The sequence below is a fragment of the Mya arenaria genome, chromosome 12, assembly GCF_026914265.1.
Source record: "Mya arenaria isolate MELC-2E11 chromosome 12, ASM2691426v1".
Lineage (NCBI taxonomy): Eukaryota > Metazoa > Mollusca > Bivalvia > Myida > Myidae > Mya > Mya arenaria.
Window position 1 is genome coordinate 18470402 of NC_069133.1, and position 19621 is coordinate 18490022.

General features: G+C 36.0%; 2 protein-coding genes across 2 annotated transcripts; both read left to right on the forward strand.

Annotated features, from left to right (window-relative positions):
• Nucleotides 1–267: 267 nt before the first annotated feature.
• LOC128210510 (FMRFamide-related neuropeptides-like) lies at nucleotides 268–1619 on the forward strand. Its single transcript, XM_052914860.1, has 3 exons — nucleotides 268–319; nucleotides 562–801; nucleotides 901–1619. Exons 1-3 carry the CDS (start codon nucleotides 268–270, stop codon nucleotides 1617–1619), a joined length of 1011 nt encoding a protein of 336 aa, XP_052770820.1.
• A 15-nt stretch (nucleotides 1620–1634) lies between these two features.
• Nucleotides 1635–19408, forward strand: LOC128210511 (uncharacterized protein DDB_G0290685-like). The gene is made up of 9 exons (XM_052914861.1): nucleotides 1635–2045; nucleotides 2893–3082; nucleotides 4224–4370; nucleotides 6236–6463; nucleotides 13804–13953; nucleotides 15948–16775; nucleotides 17616–17732; nucleotides 18064–18210; nucleotides 19056–19408. Exons 1-9 carry the CDS (start codon nucleotides 1635–1637, stop codon nucleotides 19406–19408), a joined length of 2571 nt encoding a protein of 856 aa, XP_052770821.1.
• Nucleotides 19409–19621: the final 213 nt, after the last annotated feature.

The window sequence follows — 19621 nt, forward strand, 5'->3', positions numbered from 1 at the left end:
ATACAATGTTCCGGGGGTATCCAAAAACACAATCCATTTTCAAAAAAAACATTTGATAAACATATACAATGTCATGTTTTGATGCTACACTCACTCAACCCTAAAGTGATGGAGGAAATGCTGCACCCTGTCAGATCCCAAGCTGACTAAAGGCTCAGGTGATGGAGGGAATGCTGCAGCTAGATCAGATCCCCAGCTGACTATAGGCTCAGGCAATGGAGGAAATGCTGCACCTAGGTCAGCCCCAGCTGACTATAGGCTCAGGTGATGGAGGAAATGCTGCAGCACCTAGGTCAGCCCAAGCTTACTGTAGACTCAGGTGATGGATGAAATGCTGTACTTACGTCAGATCCCCAGCTGACTATAGACTCAGGTGATGGAGGAAATGCTGTACCTATGTCAGATCCCCAGCTGACTATAGACTCAGGTGATGGAGGAAATGCTGCACCTAGGTCAGCCCAAGCCAACTATAGACTCACGGGATGGAGGTAATGCAGTACCTAGGTCAGCCCAAGCTTACTTTAGACTCAGGTGATGGATGAAATGCTGTACTTACGTCAGATCCCCAGCTGACTATAAACTCAGGTGATGGAGGAAATGCTATACCTATGTCAGATCTCCAGCTGTCTATAGACTCAGGTGATGGAGGAAATGCTATACCTACGTCAGATCCCAAGCTTACTATATACTCAGGCGTTAGAGGGAATGCTGCACCTAGGTCAGACCCAATGCTTACTATAGGCTCAGTTGATGGAGGGAATGCTGTACCTAGGTCATATTTCAAGCTGACAGCAGGCTTAGGTGATTGAGGAATTGTTGCACCAAGATATGATCCCAAGCTGACAGCAGGCGTTGGTGACTGAAGGATTGTTGAACCAAGATAAGATCCCAAACTGACAGCAGGCTTAGGTGATCGAAGGATTGCTGCACCTAGCTCAGATCTCAAGTTGACAGAAAGCGTGGATGATGGAGGGATTGTTGCACCAAGGTCAGATCCCAAGCTGACAAAAGGCTTAGTCGATCGAAGGATTGCTGCACCTAGCTCAGATCCCAAGTTGACAGAAAGCTTTGGTGATGGAGGGATTGTTGCACCAAGGTCAGATCCCAAGCTGACAGAAGGCTTAGGTGATCGAAGGATTGCTGCACCTAGCTCAGATCCCAAGTTGACAGAAAGCTTAGGTGATGGAGGGATTGTTGCACCAAGGTCAGATCCCAAGCTGACAGAAGGCTTAGTCGATCGAAGGATTGCTGCACCTAGCTCAGATCCCAAGTTGACAGAAAGCTTTGGTGATGGAGGGATTGTTGCACCAAGGTCAGATCCCAAGCTGACAGAAGGCTTAGGTGATCGAAGGATTGCTGCACCTAGCTCAGATCCCAAGTTGACAGAAAGCTTAGGTGATGGAGGGATTGTTGCACCAAGGTCAGATCCCAAGCTGACAGAAGGCTTATGTGATGGAGGGATTGTTGCACCGAGGTCCGATCCTTATAAGACAGAAGGTTCATGTGATAGAGGGAATATTTCACAAAGGTCAGATTCCAAGAAGACAGAACGTTTAGCTGATGGAGGGAATGTTGCACAGATGTCAGATTCTAAGAAGAGAGAAGGTTCAGGTGATTGAGGGAATGTTTCACAAATGTCAGATTCCAAGAAGACAGAAGGTTCAGGTGATGGAGGGAATGTTTCACAAATGTCAGATTCCAAGAAGAGAGAAGGTTCAGGTGATGGATGGAATGTTTCACAAATGTCAGATTCCAAGAAGAGAGAAGGTTCAGCTGATGGAGGGAATGTTTCACAAATGTCAGATTCCAAGAAGAGAGAAGGTTCAGGTGATGGAGGGAATGTTTCACAAATGTCAGATTCCAAGAAGAGAGAAGGTTCAGCTGATGGAGGGAATGTTTCACAAATGTCAGATTCCAAGAAGAGAGAAGGTCCAGCTGATGGAGGGAATGTTGCAAAAAATAATCAGAGCCCAAGACAACAGAAGGTTCAGCTGATGGAGGGAATGCTGCACAAAATTCTTATTCAAAGAAGACACAAGGGCCAGGTGATGGAGGGAATGTTGGAAGTTCAGATCCTAAGCTGAGAGCAGGTTAAACAGAAAACCCAGATATGAGGCAATAAGTTGATATAGATGTAATGGAGCATGTTAACAGATCGTTAAGTAAAATTGTTTCAGGTCAATTATGTTGAGGAGTTTCTTGGGCCATAGCGTTTTACATTTTATGTCAGTAAACAAAATAGGAATATAAATGTTTACATATTAAATTTATATGAATTTTTGTGCATCATAATTAAGGCTTGTGTATCCGTCTGCATAACATTTATTTGAGAGCATGTTTGTTTTCAACTCCCTAAAGAAAAATATAATAGTTATGAGAACTGCTCTAGCTCTCAGTGGGATCTTTTAAACATTTTGAAATATTGCTTTGTATGAACATTGCACAGTACTTCTCTGTTGATTAGAAGGTATTGTTCATATAAGCATAACTGCCCCCACCACATCATTGGCATAGCAGTTGATGCAGCGCACTGATATACATACTCGTAACTAATAAACCAGTGGAGATATTTTCAAGCTCATGTGATAATTTTGGCTAATCAAGTGGACATGGACCTCGATATTTTTATAGTATAACAAGGGCAAGGCCAGCAGTAAACTGATTTAGCGTCATATTATTAGTCTGTTTGACCTGGGAATTGAACATTGCATGCCCTTTCAATCTTGGTACATGCAAAACCTATCTAGATTTGTGTTGTTTTTTTATTTCATGTTTACAGATATCTTGAAAGGACCTGATGTGCTGACTGTGATAATATACGTTCTCCGTGCAACTTAGTGACATATATTAATTGGTCAGGTACAAAAATGTTCATCAATTTTACCTTTTCAGCTAAATTTGACTCTGTGTATTGCTTCAGGACCAAAAGCCAATGATGAAAAAGATCCACATACCAGGAGCCGTTTCCCAGATACTAGTCAAAACCAGAAGCAAGGTACTCCAGATGAAAAGGACGGAGACATACTTAACGAAGGAAAAGAGAATAAGTTTAAGCCTGACACACATGATAGTTCAGCGGAAGGTAAGAAATTTATGAGAAAAGAAATTCTACTCTTTGATAACATGTGATTTCTTTACCAAAGTTTAACAATTCCAGTAGAATATACGACGATGTTTGATGAAATAAAATCTAAAAAAAGCATCAAAATCTCTATATGATACACAGATTAAAAAAAATAGCAATATAGAATTAAAGCACAAACAAAAATGGGAAAATCTTTTTCATAAGGAGTTCGCTCAATTGGAAGGAAATTTACATATTTTTGCCTGACATAGCTATAATTGATACATGTATACAAGCATTTCAGTTTAAAATAATTAATGGAATCATACCTACAAAAAGATATTTGTTCAAATGCATAATATCCAACTCCAGCCAATGCGACTTTTGCTCAAGCAATGAAGAAACAAACAATTAGTCACATGTTTTGGGAGTGCATCAAAATACAAGATCTGTGGACTAAGGGCATACTTGTTGAACCTAATCTATTAACAGTTTTATTTGGAGTTAACATAGCTACACGTAATAAATTTAGCAGCACAAACATCATTAATCTATTGATAAAATATTTCATTCTCTGTTCAAAATACCGACAAGCGATACCAAACTTTCGTATCTTTGAAAGGTACTTGCAAATACGTATACATATCGAATGCAAAATAGCCATCGTGAAAAATAAATTAGACATTCTTATTATAAAAAAAAAATACCATGAAATACCAGTATGTCTCTCAGAACTCCATTTTTATCCCCCCCCCCCAACACTCAACATTTTTGTTTTATTTAATATATAAAATTGAGCTCAGCAATTTAATATCTAACATGGCAAGGCGTGACAAGAAATAAGCTTATTCAACATAGATGTAACTTTAAGTCATATGATTATTGAAAATATCGTGTGTGTGTGTGTGTTTTTCTTCTTCTGTTGTATACATATTAATAACACCATATATCTGAGAAAAATGTTTTGATATTTGTCCAAAAATCTAAATTCTGCATGTTTGGGTAGAATGATTGGCCCTGAAGTACCTTACTGTTACTTAAAATGTTAAGTAGCAATGCAACTAAAATGAATTCAACTAAAATATACTACAAGTAAGTGAGTTTGATTGTAAAATATCATAGAACAATAATTTTAAATCTGTGATCGTTTTTCTGACAGAAACAAAAGAGAAAGAAGGGAGTGAAGAACACCCTAAGCCAATCAGTAAAGAACCTAGTGGAAGTGATGGAATACAAAGTTCCCCAAGTACCAATACTGGAACCACAGGAGGTCGAGCTGGTGATTCAACAGACCAACCAACTACAGGTATGCTGTTACCGGACATAATTGTTTTGGTTGTAGGTTCAATCCCCTGGAGTCAGTTACGTTTTCATAGTATATCAAAGTGGACACCAGTATTGGTTTCTACCCAGGAAACAGACTTAAGTGTGATTCTATAAGCTGTCAACATTTTTCACAATTGAGCTATAAGAAATTAGTATTAACTAAGCAAGCATAATTTGCAATGTATAAACTTGGTATCAGACGTATAGAGATATTTGTTTCTTTTTTTGTCCGGAGTATAACTTGAAAAGTACTGGATGGAATTCATTGGAACTTCTTACAATGGTAAAACACAATAAAAGGAAGTGCAGTGTTTAAGAACCATAACTCTACTTTAGCTAATTACTGAGTTATTGCCCTTTATTTATTTTTTTGCTGTCAATTTTTTTTTTAGACATTTACTTGCAAACAACTAGATGGAATTTATTAAAACTTCATACAATGGTAAAGCACAATGAGAGGAAGTGCAGTGCACAAAAACCATAACTCTATTTTAGTTAATTACAGAGTTATTGCCCTTTGTTACTTTTTTCTTGTCCGGAGCATAACTTGAAAACTATTTGATGGAATTTATTAAATCTTCATACAATGGTAAAGCACAATAAGAGGAAGTGCAGTGCATACGAACCATAACTCTATTTCAGCTAATTACAGAGTTACTGCCCTTTGTTACTTTTTTCTTGTCCGGAGCATAATTTGAAAACTATTGGATGGAATTTAATTAAACTTCATACAGTGATAGATCATAATGAGAGGGAGTGCAGTGTACAGGAACCGCAATTCTATTTCAGCCAATTACAGAGTTACTGCCCTTTGTTACTTTTTCTTGTTCCTCTGCATTACTTGCTTACCACAGAGTTTAATATGAACGGTAGCAACAGAAATTGTCAAATTCTATGATATTTATTTTTGTTGTTATAAACAGCTGGTGACATTTTTTTTGATTTTCCACAGAAAACGAGGAAAGAATACCTTAAACAATGTGCTCTGAACTTTCAACGCTTTTTCTACCGTAGTCAATTTCAATCGTAATTTTCTAGAAATCTTAAAAGTAACATAGCCTGTTTTGGGGTGTAATGTATTTATCAATTTAAAATAAAATCTCATCATTCAGTCATGATATAATCAAACATTGTCAACATGAGCAAAGCTCACGTTCTGCTATGCATGGGCAAATACGATTGCATTTCTTGTGATAAGGTAACTTGATGCAAAATGTAATGTTTCAAAGTTTATCAAATATGTTCTTGGAAGTGGATCTTAAAAACAATAACAGCAATTTACTGTAGCCATCATATTTATATTAACAATTGAATTTTTTATACAAACAAAGTTATTTAAGCCTAGATTCTTATCAAAAGTCCGTGTAGTTTTGAGGAGATAACTCTGAGGAATGCTGCGTTTGTAATTTTTCGGTCGACTGATCACCCTCCTAGGGCCTAAAATCCAAACTCTGCGGAACGTGGACAGTCGATAATTTCATTGTGTTGGCCGCAATAGGGAAAATCTGCAGACAGAAGTAGAAAGTGGGTTTAACCAGTTGAATGTGCTGTATAAAAATAATTATAACTAATTTGCTGCTGTTAAGAGGATGATTACATGATTAAACAGAGATTATAGCTCATGAATCCCTTTAAAATCACTACAAACTATAATAACTATACCAACTATTCTTCAACAGTTACCTTAAATTACCCCACAGACATTTAAAAGTGAAATGACTAATTGGCTATCATAAGGGGTGCATACATGTTTTACAATCATCTCTAAACCTTGTTACTCAAACTTGATGGAAATGGAGTCTATTTGAGGTCCATTAATATTTGCCTGCTCGTTAATACTCATAGAAACAGAAGCAGAAGAAACACAAGGCAGTGTTGTCAATCAGTCTGATGAAAGGGTGAGAAAACAACAGAACAATTCTCGCAGCAAACCTTATGATGCTTCAGCGAGGCAAAAACGGGGTCGAGCTGATGGAAGTGGCAGAGGGCAAGGTTCTCCAAGTCCTGGGTCCACAGGGGATTCACATGATGGCTCAACAGAACAAACAGTGATGCCAGCAGTTACTGGTACAGGTCAGGATATCAACTTTCCAAGAAACTTGCAGATTGCATTGTATTATCAGTTATCAGTTTAACTTTTGTCATATGACTGATAAAACTTACAGGATCTTAACTTAGGCCATACTGTTGTTTGTTTAGCTCAAATGCAGTGGCGAAGCTACATATATCTACATATGGGCCTTTTTTTAAAAATGACAAAAATTTTAATAACCCAAACATGCAATAAAAACTAATAGCTACTCAAATACTTTGAACAACTCAAAAGTTTGTTTTATTTTGACCAAAGCAAGTTTGGTGTTTATTTAATCTACATGCAGTGGGTATATGCTTTAATTTATTGTAATTATTGCAAATAAAATTAAGTGTGTGTTATGTGTGTATAAAAGTCCCAAAACTCACATAGAACCATCAGACCTACATTTTTAAGGCAAAGCTATGCCCTGACCTGAGCAAAAAGTGCTCAAGTTGAGCAATTAGGATGTTTGGAAATTTCTCTAGATTCTCAAGTGAGCAATATAGGGCCATCTTGGCCCTTTTGTACTAATACAAGTGAAACAAGATGTTAACATCATCGTTTTTGTTCTTTTAGAAGTCTCCCTGTTATATTTCTTCTAAACTGAGGATAATTAAGAAAATACTACTACAAAATCGTTTTTTATATATCATCCAGAAACTGAAACACAAGTCAACCTATTTTTAAAGCCACCAATACCTCCTCCACGGAAAAGTAAAATGCAGAAAGATAAAACTGTTGATAACTCTCAAACAACAAACACCCGGGGAACATTGCATTCTGGTATGTGTTTTTTTGAAAGGTATTTCGGTTATTTTTTTTTTCGCTGGAAAAATCCCCCCCACCCACTTGATGCTATAGAGGGAAAGTGATATTCTTTGAGCATGTATGTCCCTCTATCTGTCATTCCAAGAATGCCTGCTCAATGTTGAAGGTCAAACTTTTCTGTCCACTCTGTATGTCTATTACCCCATGTAAGATTTTTATGAAACTGAAGGATCAACTCCATCACACACTGGTATGATACAAGTTTATTTTTAAGAGGTTGGTACTTCAGTATAATTTGGAGTATTTCTATCGGCTTGATTATGACAAAGGCTGATAGCTTGTAGAATCAGGCTTGAGTCTGTTTTCCTCCGTACTGAGTAGAAACCAGTACCATGCAGTGTCCATTTGGAGATATAATGAGATTGTTCCCCTGATAGGGATTGATCTCACAACCTCTTGAGTGAGAGGTGGACACCTATACCACTACCGTATTTTCTCGACTATAAGACGGGGAAATTGGGTCCCGATTTTTACCCCCAAAGTAGGGGTCTTATAAGCGAGTCGATAAAATATTAAAAAAAGATTCAAGTCAAAATCAGTAAAAATTTACATAGGGTATTCGTCTATCCAGTATATCGTCTGCTGATACAAGTATGGGGCAATTAACAACAACACGAAATCCCTTCACCGCGCGTGCTCTGACGTCACACAGTGTACCGTTATATCTGCACCCCATTTTTTCTCATGGCGCGTGTCAGTATAATTAGTTTGACAGATATATCAAATCAATAAATTGGAATCTTAATATGATGTAGGTACCTAACTGTCAATTTGATTAAGCAAACAAATGACAATGCGAATATGAATCCTTTATGTTTGTCGCCAATCAAGGGACAATATTGCCTAAAGCATTATTGCTAAACAAACACCTATTCATGCCTCGGCTTTTCGCAGTTATGTTATTGAAGCCATTTATTTTGCCGAAGAACTTCATTGGTGTCTTCAATAAAAAAATCAACTAAAACAAACATACGTTGTTATTGATTAATTATTACAATTCCGATAAGTAACGACCCGTCCAGCAAACTTTAACGCGTAACCAAGTACTCTTTTTTAACCTACCTCCAAATAGATAGCTCACAGTTGACCGCCATTTTCTTTGAGTAAAACAAAAAAAGTTACCGAGAAAGTCGATAATTGTCTGTTGAGCTTGAACATTTTTACACATTAAGAAGAATTTTAGCATTTTAGATTTGCTTAAAAATTTACTCTTATAAGCGAGTCGAAACAAAAAGCACCAGATTTCATGGGCAAAGTAAGGGGGGCGTCTTATAAGCGAATCGCCTTATAGTCGAGAAAATACGGTATACCACTCTCACCTTCTTAAAATACAATCCATCTAAATCATTTTAGAATATTACTATGGAAACTACAGGAAAAAACCCAACCAGCAAGAAAGTTATAATTGCTCTGAGTGTAGCACTGCTCAAATTCATTTTCATAACAGCATTGATGTGAAAAACTGAAGATTGTGGGGGAATCCATGTTTTATGAGCACAACCTAGTTCTTGGTTTTTTCAAATCTGATGAATTTTCAACTGTTTTCCAATGTATGGTACCATGATTTGATACTCCTAGATTTAAATTTTAAATCAGTGTAAAGGTTACAAGTTAAATTTTGCAATGCTGTTTAATAGAAGTGCAATTAACATATGGAATGAAAGAAGAAGTTGTTTTATGCAAATTTTCTTGATCTACATTACACAGAATACACCTCATATTATTTTCTATAACCAATAAAATCTACATTTTTAATGTATAGAACTTGTCTGATAATAGCAGCAAAAGATCCCATGAAGAGAATGACTAGCAACATTGATAACAAGAAAGGAGGGGCCATGACTTACAAGTTTATAAGAACAAAATCAAAATCAAAAATAAGAAAAAAGTATGCTTTCCTCATTTGAATGCATGTTATTTCAACATATCATTCAAAGAACCCTACGTAAGGTTTCTATCTGACTTAGACAACAAGTTCTAAAAAAGGTTTGGTTAGGGTTACATCTTTTTCCAAAATAGGTAGGGTAGGTAGGCCTATTATATTTTTTATTTTATTGGGCTTTATATAAGAATGTCATTTTCATCATTGGAGAATAGTGTTAAAGTTATCTTCTGTATAAAGCATTCAAGGTTTAAACTTCTTATTGAAAAGCAAAAAAAAATGTATTTTTATTTTAATTTTTAATTTTTGTTCAAACTGACTATAACAACGGTAGGGTTGGCACCTATTTTGCAGGTAGGGTCAGGTAACCTGAACCAAATGTATTATTTTAGGCCCAAGCAATAAACATATTGCATAGAAGCTTGATTAAAAAAAAAGAGAAAGCAATTTTGAATAACAGGGCGGTCACTCACATTCACATATTAAGGAAACAAGTGGACATTTTAGCTTTTAGACTCCGCTTTTGATAAGTCATCTCAAATATTATGTAAAATTATCAAAATGTATTTTTTTAAACTCAACACGAGAAAATGTTACGTCATTTTCTTACTTCACCTAATATACTTCATACATGGTGGGTTTGTCCATCATAGTGTGCATGCACAAAGTAGCTTTTCTATAGAATGCATGCGAAAAAGGTATCTTTAACTGGGTACATGTATCACAGTTGTTGTTTAAAAGCAATTGTTGCTTGTCTGTTAATTTTGTTTTTGCATGCAAGCTTTGTGGTTTTCAGTAAGCACAAAGAACCGTTGATACATCATCCTACTTTTTTCAAGTGCAAAATCTTCATCTTCACTTTCATTAAAACATATGGCGTCCATTTATAATGAATGCACTTTTCCTCAACACATGTTATTCAATTTTCCACATGTTTTAAATTATCCTGAAAGGGGCATAAAGTTAGACAACATTGTTTATAGGAAAAAGTGTGATAAATAATTTAAGAAAGTAGAACTGGCCATAACGTAAACTGACAAGAACTGCAGATAAAACTGATCCTATCTGCATTCTATAGTGTTCAAAAATTAAGGTCTTTCACATTTTTTTCCAAATAAGTACCTTCATGTTCAAAAATTGTTCCTCAATTATAAAAATAATGAATTTTCCTCAAAAATAATGAATTTTCCTCAAATGATTTTACCATTAAGTCCTCCTCAAAGATATCACTGAAATTGAAGACCTCTTCAAAAGTCTGCAGAAATTGAGAATTTCCTCAAATGTCCTAAACAGGAGGCCTTTACTCAAAAGTTTGTATTTCCAATTTTCTACAAATTTTCTTAAATTAAGGCCATACTCATTTTTTTTCCTAAAATGTTTCAACATTCAGGCCTTCCTGAACTGTTCCTAAAATGAGGACTTCTACAAATGTCTCAGAAATGAGGCCTATCTGGAATATTTCAAAGCTAAAGTCTTTCTTAAATGTTCAGAAATCATCACTAAAATGTGGCATAATCCTCATTTTTTGAGACGATTGCAATAGTAATTTAGGAACGTTTTTTTGTCTGACAATGACACTTGCATGATGTCTTGAATGTTTCTGTGAAATAAGTATCCATTTTACTATTATCAGTCCAATATCTTATCTGGAATGTTTATTTTCTGTTTTTGCTGTTTAACTATCGTTATTACCCCCCCCCCCTTCCTTCGAAAACAGAGGGGGAAAATTGCTTTGCATATGTCTGTCGGTTGGTAGCTCAGTAACCCCTATTGATTTTAAGGGTAATCAGGTCAAAGGTCAAGGTCATAGTGACCTTTATTGGTAAAAGGTTGTCAAACTAAACAATGCCTAGACCTTTGGGCATCAAACTGATCATGAAGGTTTGACCCGAACAGTAGATGACCTCTTTTGATTTTAGAGGTCATTGGGTCAAAGATAAAGGTCACAGTGACCTTAAATGGAGACTCAATAACTCCTGGAAGAAAAAGTTTGTCTGTGTGATTACTCGACAATGCCTGCAACTATGGACCTCAAACTTGACATTTAGATTGGGAGTGACCAGTGGTTGGCCCATGTGGCTCCTTAAGTCAAAGGTCAAACTCGTAACTCATATTCATCATTAAAATATATGTCATATTTACCTATTTCCTGCTGATAAGAGGACTTTATTTTAAATGCAAATATCAGTCATAATCTGAACATGATTAACAACTACCTTAACTATCGACACACTTCGAATTTTCATAATCTTGAAACTGCCTCAAATGCATCCAATGTCAATGACAATCAGCTGTCATTTCGGTTCATGCATATTTCATTTAAATGTCCATGTAATTCTGACAATATGGTGCTCAGGGGAGGCATAATGTTTGACAAACATCTCTTGTTTAAAATGTTACCATTGCAATATTATGAGGGACTCAAATATGAGTTCAACAGAGCAAAAATATCCAATGAGAAAAATCGATATAAGCAGAGTTATTTTAATAAATAGAATAAGAAGGAATAATTCGGAAATTGGGAAAAAGTTTGACATAACCAGAAAATTGATATAAATCTGATGTCGACACAGCGAGTTTGGACTGTATTTCAATTAAACTTGGTGTAGATTTTGGAAGAGACAATCCGACACATTTGGCAAGGCCGATAACTCTTGATTAAAGTATTTGTTAAGTTATTCCCCTTGTCTTACTGAAAACATAGATAAGCATTGGCACTGTGTGATGTCCTTGTTTTATACATTCATTGGTAAATCATACTTTTAAATAAATGATCTAAATTTTATATGATTGCCTCATATCCGAATTGTTATTACAGTGCTAAAACTGCACAGAATTTGCATGGTGGTGTCCGTTTCACAATGTCTGTTATTTCTTTTCAATGCTTTCGTTGAAAATAGCCTGGCCAGTTTCTTCAAAATATTAGTCAAACTTTTTCACATTGGTTTCTCTCTTACACATTGTTATATAACAAAGATTTTTTGTCTGAAATCAGCATCTGTACTTGATATACAAAAACGCATAAGGGTAAGATCATTTAAATGTATTGTAAGTTTATTGGTGCCACCCTACATTGTTTTTATGCAGAAAATCAGGTTTGCAATAATTGAAAACATTAATTTGAAAATCATAATTAGATATTAGCATAATTCTTGGTACACAACGCGCTATGAAAATGCATTTATATAATGTGAAGCAAGTCAAATAAGACTAAATGTTAACCTGTTATTTAAGCCTTGAAGTATTTGTTTACTGTTAACGTTCTATTGCCCCATTTATAAATGACCTTTGCAGTCTAAAAGATAAGTCTCCTAATCCTTTTCTATTAAATAATATATGCTGTAGACTGGACTGCAATGCTGTTTGATTGACGACTTGACTTACAAAACCAGTCATATTCAAACTGTTCTGTAACTAAATATACCTGTCTGAAGTTCAATATGAAACATTTCTGTTTCAGATACAGCTGATGTCAAAGACGTTTTAGGCTCTCGTTGATTCATTAAAATTATGGTTGCCAGGGGCTTTGTTAGTTACCGCTGTATCTCACAATAGGAAACCGTAAAAATCTTTTCTTCAGAAACAATTGATCTGATTTCAAAATAATTTCTTAGGTGACAATATATGAAATTCATAAAAAATTGTTGCCAGGGGTGGGGCTTATTTTTCACATAGGTCTGAATGAAATTATGGTCTATGGAGGACTTTCATGGACAATATATGAAATTCATAAAAAATGGTTGCCAGAGGTGGGGCTTATTTTTCACATAGGTCTGAATGAAATTATGGTCTATGTAGGACTTTCATGGGATTGTGTTTGGGGCCCTTAGGATCAAGGTCACTGTTAGAAAAACTGAAAGAATGCAGTTGAAACTGAATCTCTTCTGCCAATCATTAAAAATACAGTTTTGTCACATTGCGATTCTTGTTCACTTTTTAATTTGATTGTTTGATTGCTTATGACAGGCACATACTACATTATAATTGTATTCACTTCTAAGTCAAAGCAGCAGCTCTTTTTGTTTTGATTTTTTTTTATTGAATCGTGAAAAGGGCAAAGGTTATTACAGCAGATGTACATAAATTATAAAATCTATTGAAATAACAATGGTACAAGTGGTATACAGCACATAAATAATTTAGTGCAATACTGTATTAAGTAATCAATGTTATATTGAAAATGTAGAATATTGAGGGCATTATTTATTTTATCCACCTCTTGGGTTGAAGTTAATAGAACAGTGATAAGCTCTGATGTGATCATGGTACACTTCCGACCACACGCTTTTTGCAGATTAATATTAAAGTAACAATTAACTTATTTCCAAAAATGCTTTAGCGAACACTCAATATTCCAGAGACCTAATTAAGATAATTAAAACAAAATCACCAAATAGAATGAACACTTTAGCTACAATTTACAATCTTCTTTTTGTACACGCAGCACCTTACTCAAGTAAGTATATAATGTTTTCAGAAGTCGTACACTGTAGCAGCTGATTGACGTGGTGGTATGTGTACCACAGCATTGTCTACTACCAATATTTTCCATGATTTACTACAATAAAGCAATCTTTCGTGTGGTTAAATGTGTGGTTGGTAGTGTTAAGCTTTTTATGTGTATATCAGGGTCATACATTTTTAAAGGAGAAGGCCGTACAGACGCAAAGAAAATATTGCCAGAAACCCCCAAAACAGACAAACCAAACACACATACGAGGAACCAAGATATGAAACCAGAGGAAGGCCTGTCTGGGGGTGACCGCGATAAAGCAAAAGGTAAGACATAAACAACGTGCCATTTCTAGACAGAGGATAATTATACTCAATAAATCACATTGACTGTTCTCTACATATGAGCTTCCTCACCATCCCCGCGTTTCATAACTTATATGATACCCTGGGCATATTGGTTACAGAAACTTTGTAAATCTTGAATATTCATAAGCATTTTCCGACCAATGAAATAGCCGATAACAAAAAGGAAAGGATCTCCTTTGTGTAGAGCTATTGGCATATTTAACAATATCCTGCCTAAGTGATTTGTAAGCCGTGATCTCCTTGGATTATTTCGAACCAAAATTACATCTGTAACTTCTCTTCCATTTCCGCACTGCATGAGGTGTGTCTCATGCAACCAATCAAGCAGCTGGATTTCACCTTATTAATTATTCATATAGTTTATGATACGCTGGGGTGCCGAGGATGCATATGAGATATTCAGAAAAATCGTAACATGATAATGTCAAATACAGTTAACAGGGTTTCGGCCAGGATTTTCTGAAGGCTTGTCAGGACTGACTAATGGGCTGGGTTTGTGAGGGGTGTCCCCACCCTATATGTTGAGACTTTTTTATAATTGTAGTGCAAATGGTGCAACTTTTGCATTTTTAGCTAAACTTGCCTGCTATAAAGTCCAATCATAAAATTGTTGTTTTTGATGTTTTTGTATTCCTGGATTTTTTTTACTTAAGAATTTCACATGGTAGTGAAATGTGTTAAACGTGGCCTCCCAGAAGTCTGCCGTCCTTGTACATAAAAAGTTGGGATGACCTGAATCATGCGATCATCATTAAATTAATATTAATTGCAATGCAGTAATTATATCGAACACTTATTAATTCAGATAGGAGACTATCAAGTATGAAAATAGACCTCAATATTCAAATATATTATGGCGACAATATTGTGAGCTTCACTTTTACGCTGACTGACGTCACCTGCATGCACGTGCTTGTATTTTCCTGAAGAACAATGAGATCGCCTGACTAATAGGAAGCATAAGGAGTTTGCATTTAGGAATGACAGCATGATTTGTTTTTTTATGTAAACTTACAACTGAAAATTTAACTGAAATTGGCATTCTTCACTTCTGTTACTAAATTGCAATGTTAGATGAGGAATCACGTGACTTCAACGAGTTTCTCAAATGGGTCTCCATCCGATGTAAACAAACAAAAAATGACATTAATTTCTAAATATTTTTTTTTGACAGAAAATATATGAGAGTATAATTTCTCAGTCTATAAATGACTATGCTATTTTCTGCTTCCACATGAGTGAAATATTTTAGATGTACTTGTATTTTAAAGATATAATCCTTGGCCAAAATTTCAACTTAATGGAATGTTGTAGAATGGTGCTAAGCTGTGTGTGGCGTGAAATATTTGCGTTCTATTACAAATCTCCATCAGTTAACACATAATCGTTTAATTTGAAATTGAAGGCCAATAATATTTTTGATAGGAAAGATGAAGATCCATTGTATTTCACACCTTATTCCAATTAATTATGGGAGGGTTTTGGGAGTGGTTGGATGAAGGATTAAGCGAAATATTCCCGACATGCCTTCTGGCAATGAGCCAACCTATAAGATAAATATGCGATTATATGGCCGACACGCCTTCTTGCTCTCAGTCAACTATTACAAAAGCCTAAGTTGTTTATTGTCAATTTTTATTACTGTTTTGATATAGGCTTGTCGCTGCAGGGATTAAGGCATGTCGGTGCAATTAACGTGTGTCAGTAATAAGCCTTGCGGCAGGAAGGCACGTCGGGGCCGACAAGCCATGAAGCCTGGCAGAAACTTTGCAATAAAGCATTTATGTGGTCCTAAGGCATGTTGCCCAAACTTATTGCCCTTTTCTTATATAGGTCTCAAATTCTTTGGGTCTTATAATATCAAATCTAATTTTAGTTTTCTTGCTGTATTATTTTGGAAATTTGGTCATGTATTGGTTCAAGGTATTAAATTAAAAAAAAGTTTTTGACAGATGCTCCAGTCACTTATCTTCAAAGTGATGGAGGGAATGTTGCTCAAAGTTCTGATCCAAAGAAGACAGAAGATTCAGCTGATGGAGAAAATGTTGCACAAATGTCCGCTGATGGAGGAAATGTTGCACAAAGGTCAAATCTCAAGAAGACAGAAGATTCAGCTGATGGAGGAAATGTTGCACAAAAGTCAGCTAATGGAGGGAATGTTGCACAAAGGTCAAATCTCAAGAAGACAGAAGATTCAGCTGATAGAGGAAATGTTGCACAAAAGTCAGCTGATGGAGGGAATGTTGCACAAAGGTCAGCTGATGAAGAGGATGTTGCACAAATGTCAGCTGATGGAGAGGATGTTGAACAAAGGTCAGCTGATGAAGAGGATGTTGCACAAAGGTCAGCAGATGGAGGGAATGTTGTACAAAGGTCAGCTGATGGAGGAAATGTTGCACAAAGGTCAGCTGATGAAGAGGATGTTGCACAAAGGTCAGCTGATGGAGGGAATGTTGCACAAAGGTCAGCTGATGAAGAGGATGTTGCACAAAAGTCAGCTGATGGAGGAAATGTTGCACAAAGGTCAGCTGATGAAGAGGATGTTGCACAAAGGTCAGCTGATGGAGGGAATGTTGCACAAAGGTCAGCTGATGGAGGGAGAGTTGCACAAAGTTCAGCTGATGGAGGGAGAGTTGCACAAAGGTCAGCTGAAGGAGGGAGTGTTGCACAAAGGTCAACTGATGGAGGGAATGTTGCAGATCCCGAGCTGACAGCAAATTCAATAAAACACCAAGATATGAGGCAATTTGTTGAAAAAGATGTAATGGAGCATGTTAATGGTTTGTTCAGTAAATTTGTAATAAGTTAGTTATGTTGATGAATTAATTATCGTTTTTAGTTTCTCATGCCATAGCATTTTAAAGTTTATATCAGTAATCAACATAAGAATATAAATGATTACATAATTTATATAAATGTTTGTGCATCATAATTAAGGTTTGTGTATCCGTCTGCATAACATTTATCTGAGAGCCTGTTTGTTTTCAACTCCCCTAAAAAAAAATTGATAGTTATGAGAACTGCTCTAGCTCTCTCTCAGATCTTTTTTACATTGGGACACATCACTATGTATGAACATTGCACAGTAATTCTCTGTTGAAAAGAAAAGGTATTGTTCATATTAGCATAAATGCCCCTACATCATCATCTGCATAGCAATTCATGCAGAACACTGATATAATACACATATATCTAATAAATAAGGGGAGCTATGATAATCTTGTGATAACTGTGGACATATGAATGCATGTGGACATGGATTCAATACCTTTTCATGTTAAACGGAGTATGACAAGGTGAGGGCAGCAGTAATCAGATTAAGCCTTATAAATATCAATAGTTAGTTTGACCTGGGAATTGACGATTGCATGAATGCCTGTGATATAAATTTTAGCCTACAAGTAAGAACAGATCCTTGTGCATGCAAAATGTATGTAGATTATTTTTATTTTTTTAATTTCATGTCTACAGTTATCCGGAAGGGACCTGATTTGCCGCCTAACTCTGATATTTAAAGTTCTCTGTGTTCTCTGTATAATTTCGTGATGGACATTAATTGGTTGCTTACATAAATGTTCCCAAAGTTTACCTTTTCAACTAAGCTGGACTCTCTGTTTTAGGAGCAGACGCAAGTACAAAACATACCATGAGTGATATGTCAGATATGAGACAAAACCAGAGCCAAGATACAACAGATGAAAAAGACAGAAATGGACTTGAGAAAGAACTTAAGCCTGGTACACACCAAAGTACAACTGATTGCAAAACATTAATGTCATTGTCAGATAAATGCTGAAATAATTTAAAACAATCATCTAAACATAAAACCTTATAACATAAGTTATCAAATATAAGGGCATTTCTGTAATGTGCCAGTAACCTATGTCCCAAAATCTAAATTCGCATGGTGGGTAGAATGATTGGTCCCGAAGTACCTTACTGTTACATAAAATGACAAGTAAAAAGGTAACTAAAATGAATTAAACTGAAATATACTATAAGTAAGTGAGTTTGATTGTAAAATATCATAGAACAATAATTCTAAATCTGTGATTGTTTTTCTGACAGAAACAAAAGAGAAAGAAGCGAGAGAAGAACACCCTAAGCCAACCAGTAAAGAACCTAGTGAAAGTGTTGGAATACAAAGTTCCCCAAGTACCAATACTGGAACCACAGGAGGTCGAGCTGGTGATTCAACAGACCAACCAGATACAGGTATGTTATTACCAGACATAATTGTTTTGGTTGTAGGTTCAATCCCCTGGAGTCAGTTACGTTTTCATAGTATTTCAAACTGGACACCAGTATTGGTTTCTTCCATGGGAACAGACTTGAGTGTGATTCTATATGCTGTAAGCATTTGTCACAATGAGCTGTAAAAAGTTAGTATTAACTAAGCAAGTGTATTTTACAATGTATAAACTTGGTATCAAAATATAGGGATGACCAATGAAATCATTAGATTTTATTTGTATAAATCAGTTGGCGTCAGTGTTACTCACACCTTGGTTGAGGTTTTACATGTTAGCACATTTAAGTCAATTTCTCAGCAAATACATCATCTATTGCATTGAAACTGTAGACACTTGTTCCCATCCTGATGGACCAAGATTCAATCAGCTCAATTGAGTCCTTTGAAATTATCGATTCAAAAGGTAAAATATTATTAAAGTGTGTCAAGCATGCTAATTATTTATATGAGTGGGGTAAGTAACCTATGTCAAGAAATCCCAACCTTGGTCATTGTCCATGACTTTAAAGACCTTAAAGGTACGTTAAGAAGAGTAATATAACCCTATTCTTAAAAAAAAAAATAAACCTTCGACACAAATACCCTAACTCCGCCATGGCCCGCAATGGCAATACCCAAGAATTGAGTAAAACTCAACAATCGGTCCAAATAGTCATACTCTACCAATACGTAACACCACAAAAGGCTCCAACAGTTGTACTTTACATGGGAGGAATACAACAATAGGCTCCAACAGCGGTACTCCATAGAGGAGTAATACCACAATAAGCTCCAACTGTTGTACTCCATTGGCGTAATACAACAATAGCTTCAACAGCTGAACTCCACAATAAAGGAATACAACCACAGGCTCCCACATTTGTACTCTACAATAAAGTAATACAACACTATGCTCCAACAACTGTATTCTACAACAGGGAAATACAACAACAGGCTTTAACAGCTACACTCTACAACAGAGAAATACCAAAAGGCATCCACAGCTGTACTCCACAAGAGTCATTTAACAACAGCCCAAACAGCTGTATCCCACAACAGCGTAATACATCCATAGGCTCCAAAGGCGGAACTCCACAAATGGGTAATATAACTACAGGCTCCACCCGGTGTTCTCTACAACAGAGTAAAACCAAAATGGGCACCGCTGAGTCTACCACATAGGAATACAACAACAGGCTCCAACAGAGGAATACAACAATAGGTTCCAACAGCTGTACTCTCAAATAGAGTAAATCAAAAATAGGCTCCAACAGCTGTACTCTCAAATAGAGTAAATTAACAATAGGCTCCAACAACTGTACTCTACAATAGAGGAATACAACAATAGGCTGTAAAAATTGTACTCTTCAACAGAGGAATACAACAAAAGGCTCC

Coding starts and splice junctions, on each gene's coding strand:
- LOC128210511 (XM_052914861.1), top strand. CDS start 1,635: ATGTCAGATTCCAAGAAGACAGAAGGTTCAGGTGATGGAGGGAATGTT. Junction 2,046..2,892: donor AAAGAAGACACAAGGGCCAG/GTGATGGAGGGA, acceptor TTACCTTTTCAG/CTAAATTTGACTCTGTGTAT. Junction 3,083..4,223: donor ACATGATAGTTCAGCGGAAG/GTAAGAAATTTA, acceptor TTTTTCTGACAG/AAACAAAAGAGAAAGAAGGG.
- LOC128210510 (XM_052914860.1), top strand. CDS start 268: ATGGAGGAAATGCTGCAGCACCTAGGTCAGCCCAAGCTTACTGTAGAC. Junction 320..561: donor CAAGCTTACTGTAGACTCAG/GTGATGGATGAA, acceptor TACTTACGTCAG/ATCCCCAGCTGACTATAAAC. Junction 802..900: donor CAAGCTGACAGCAGGCTTAG/GTGATTGAGGAA, acceptor CCAAACTGACAG/CAGGCTTAGGTGATCGAAGG.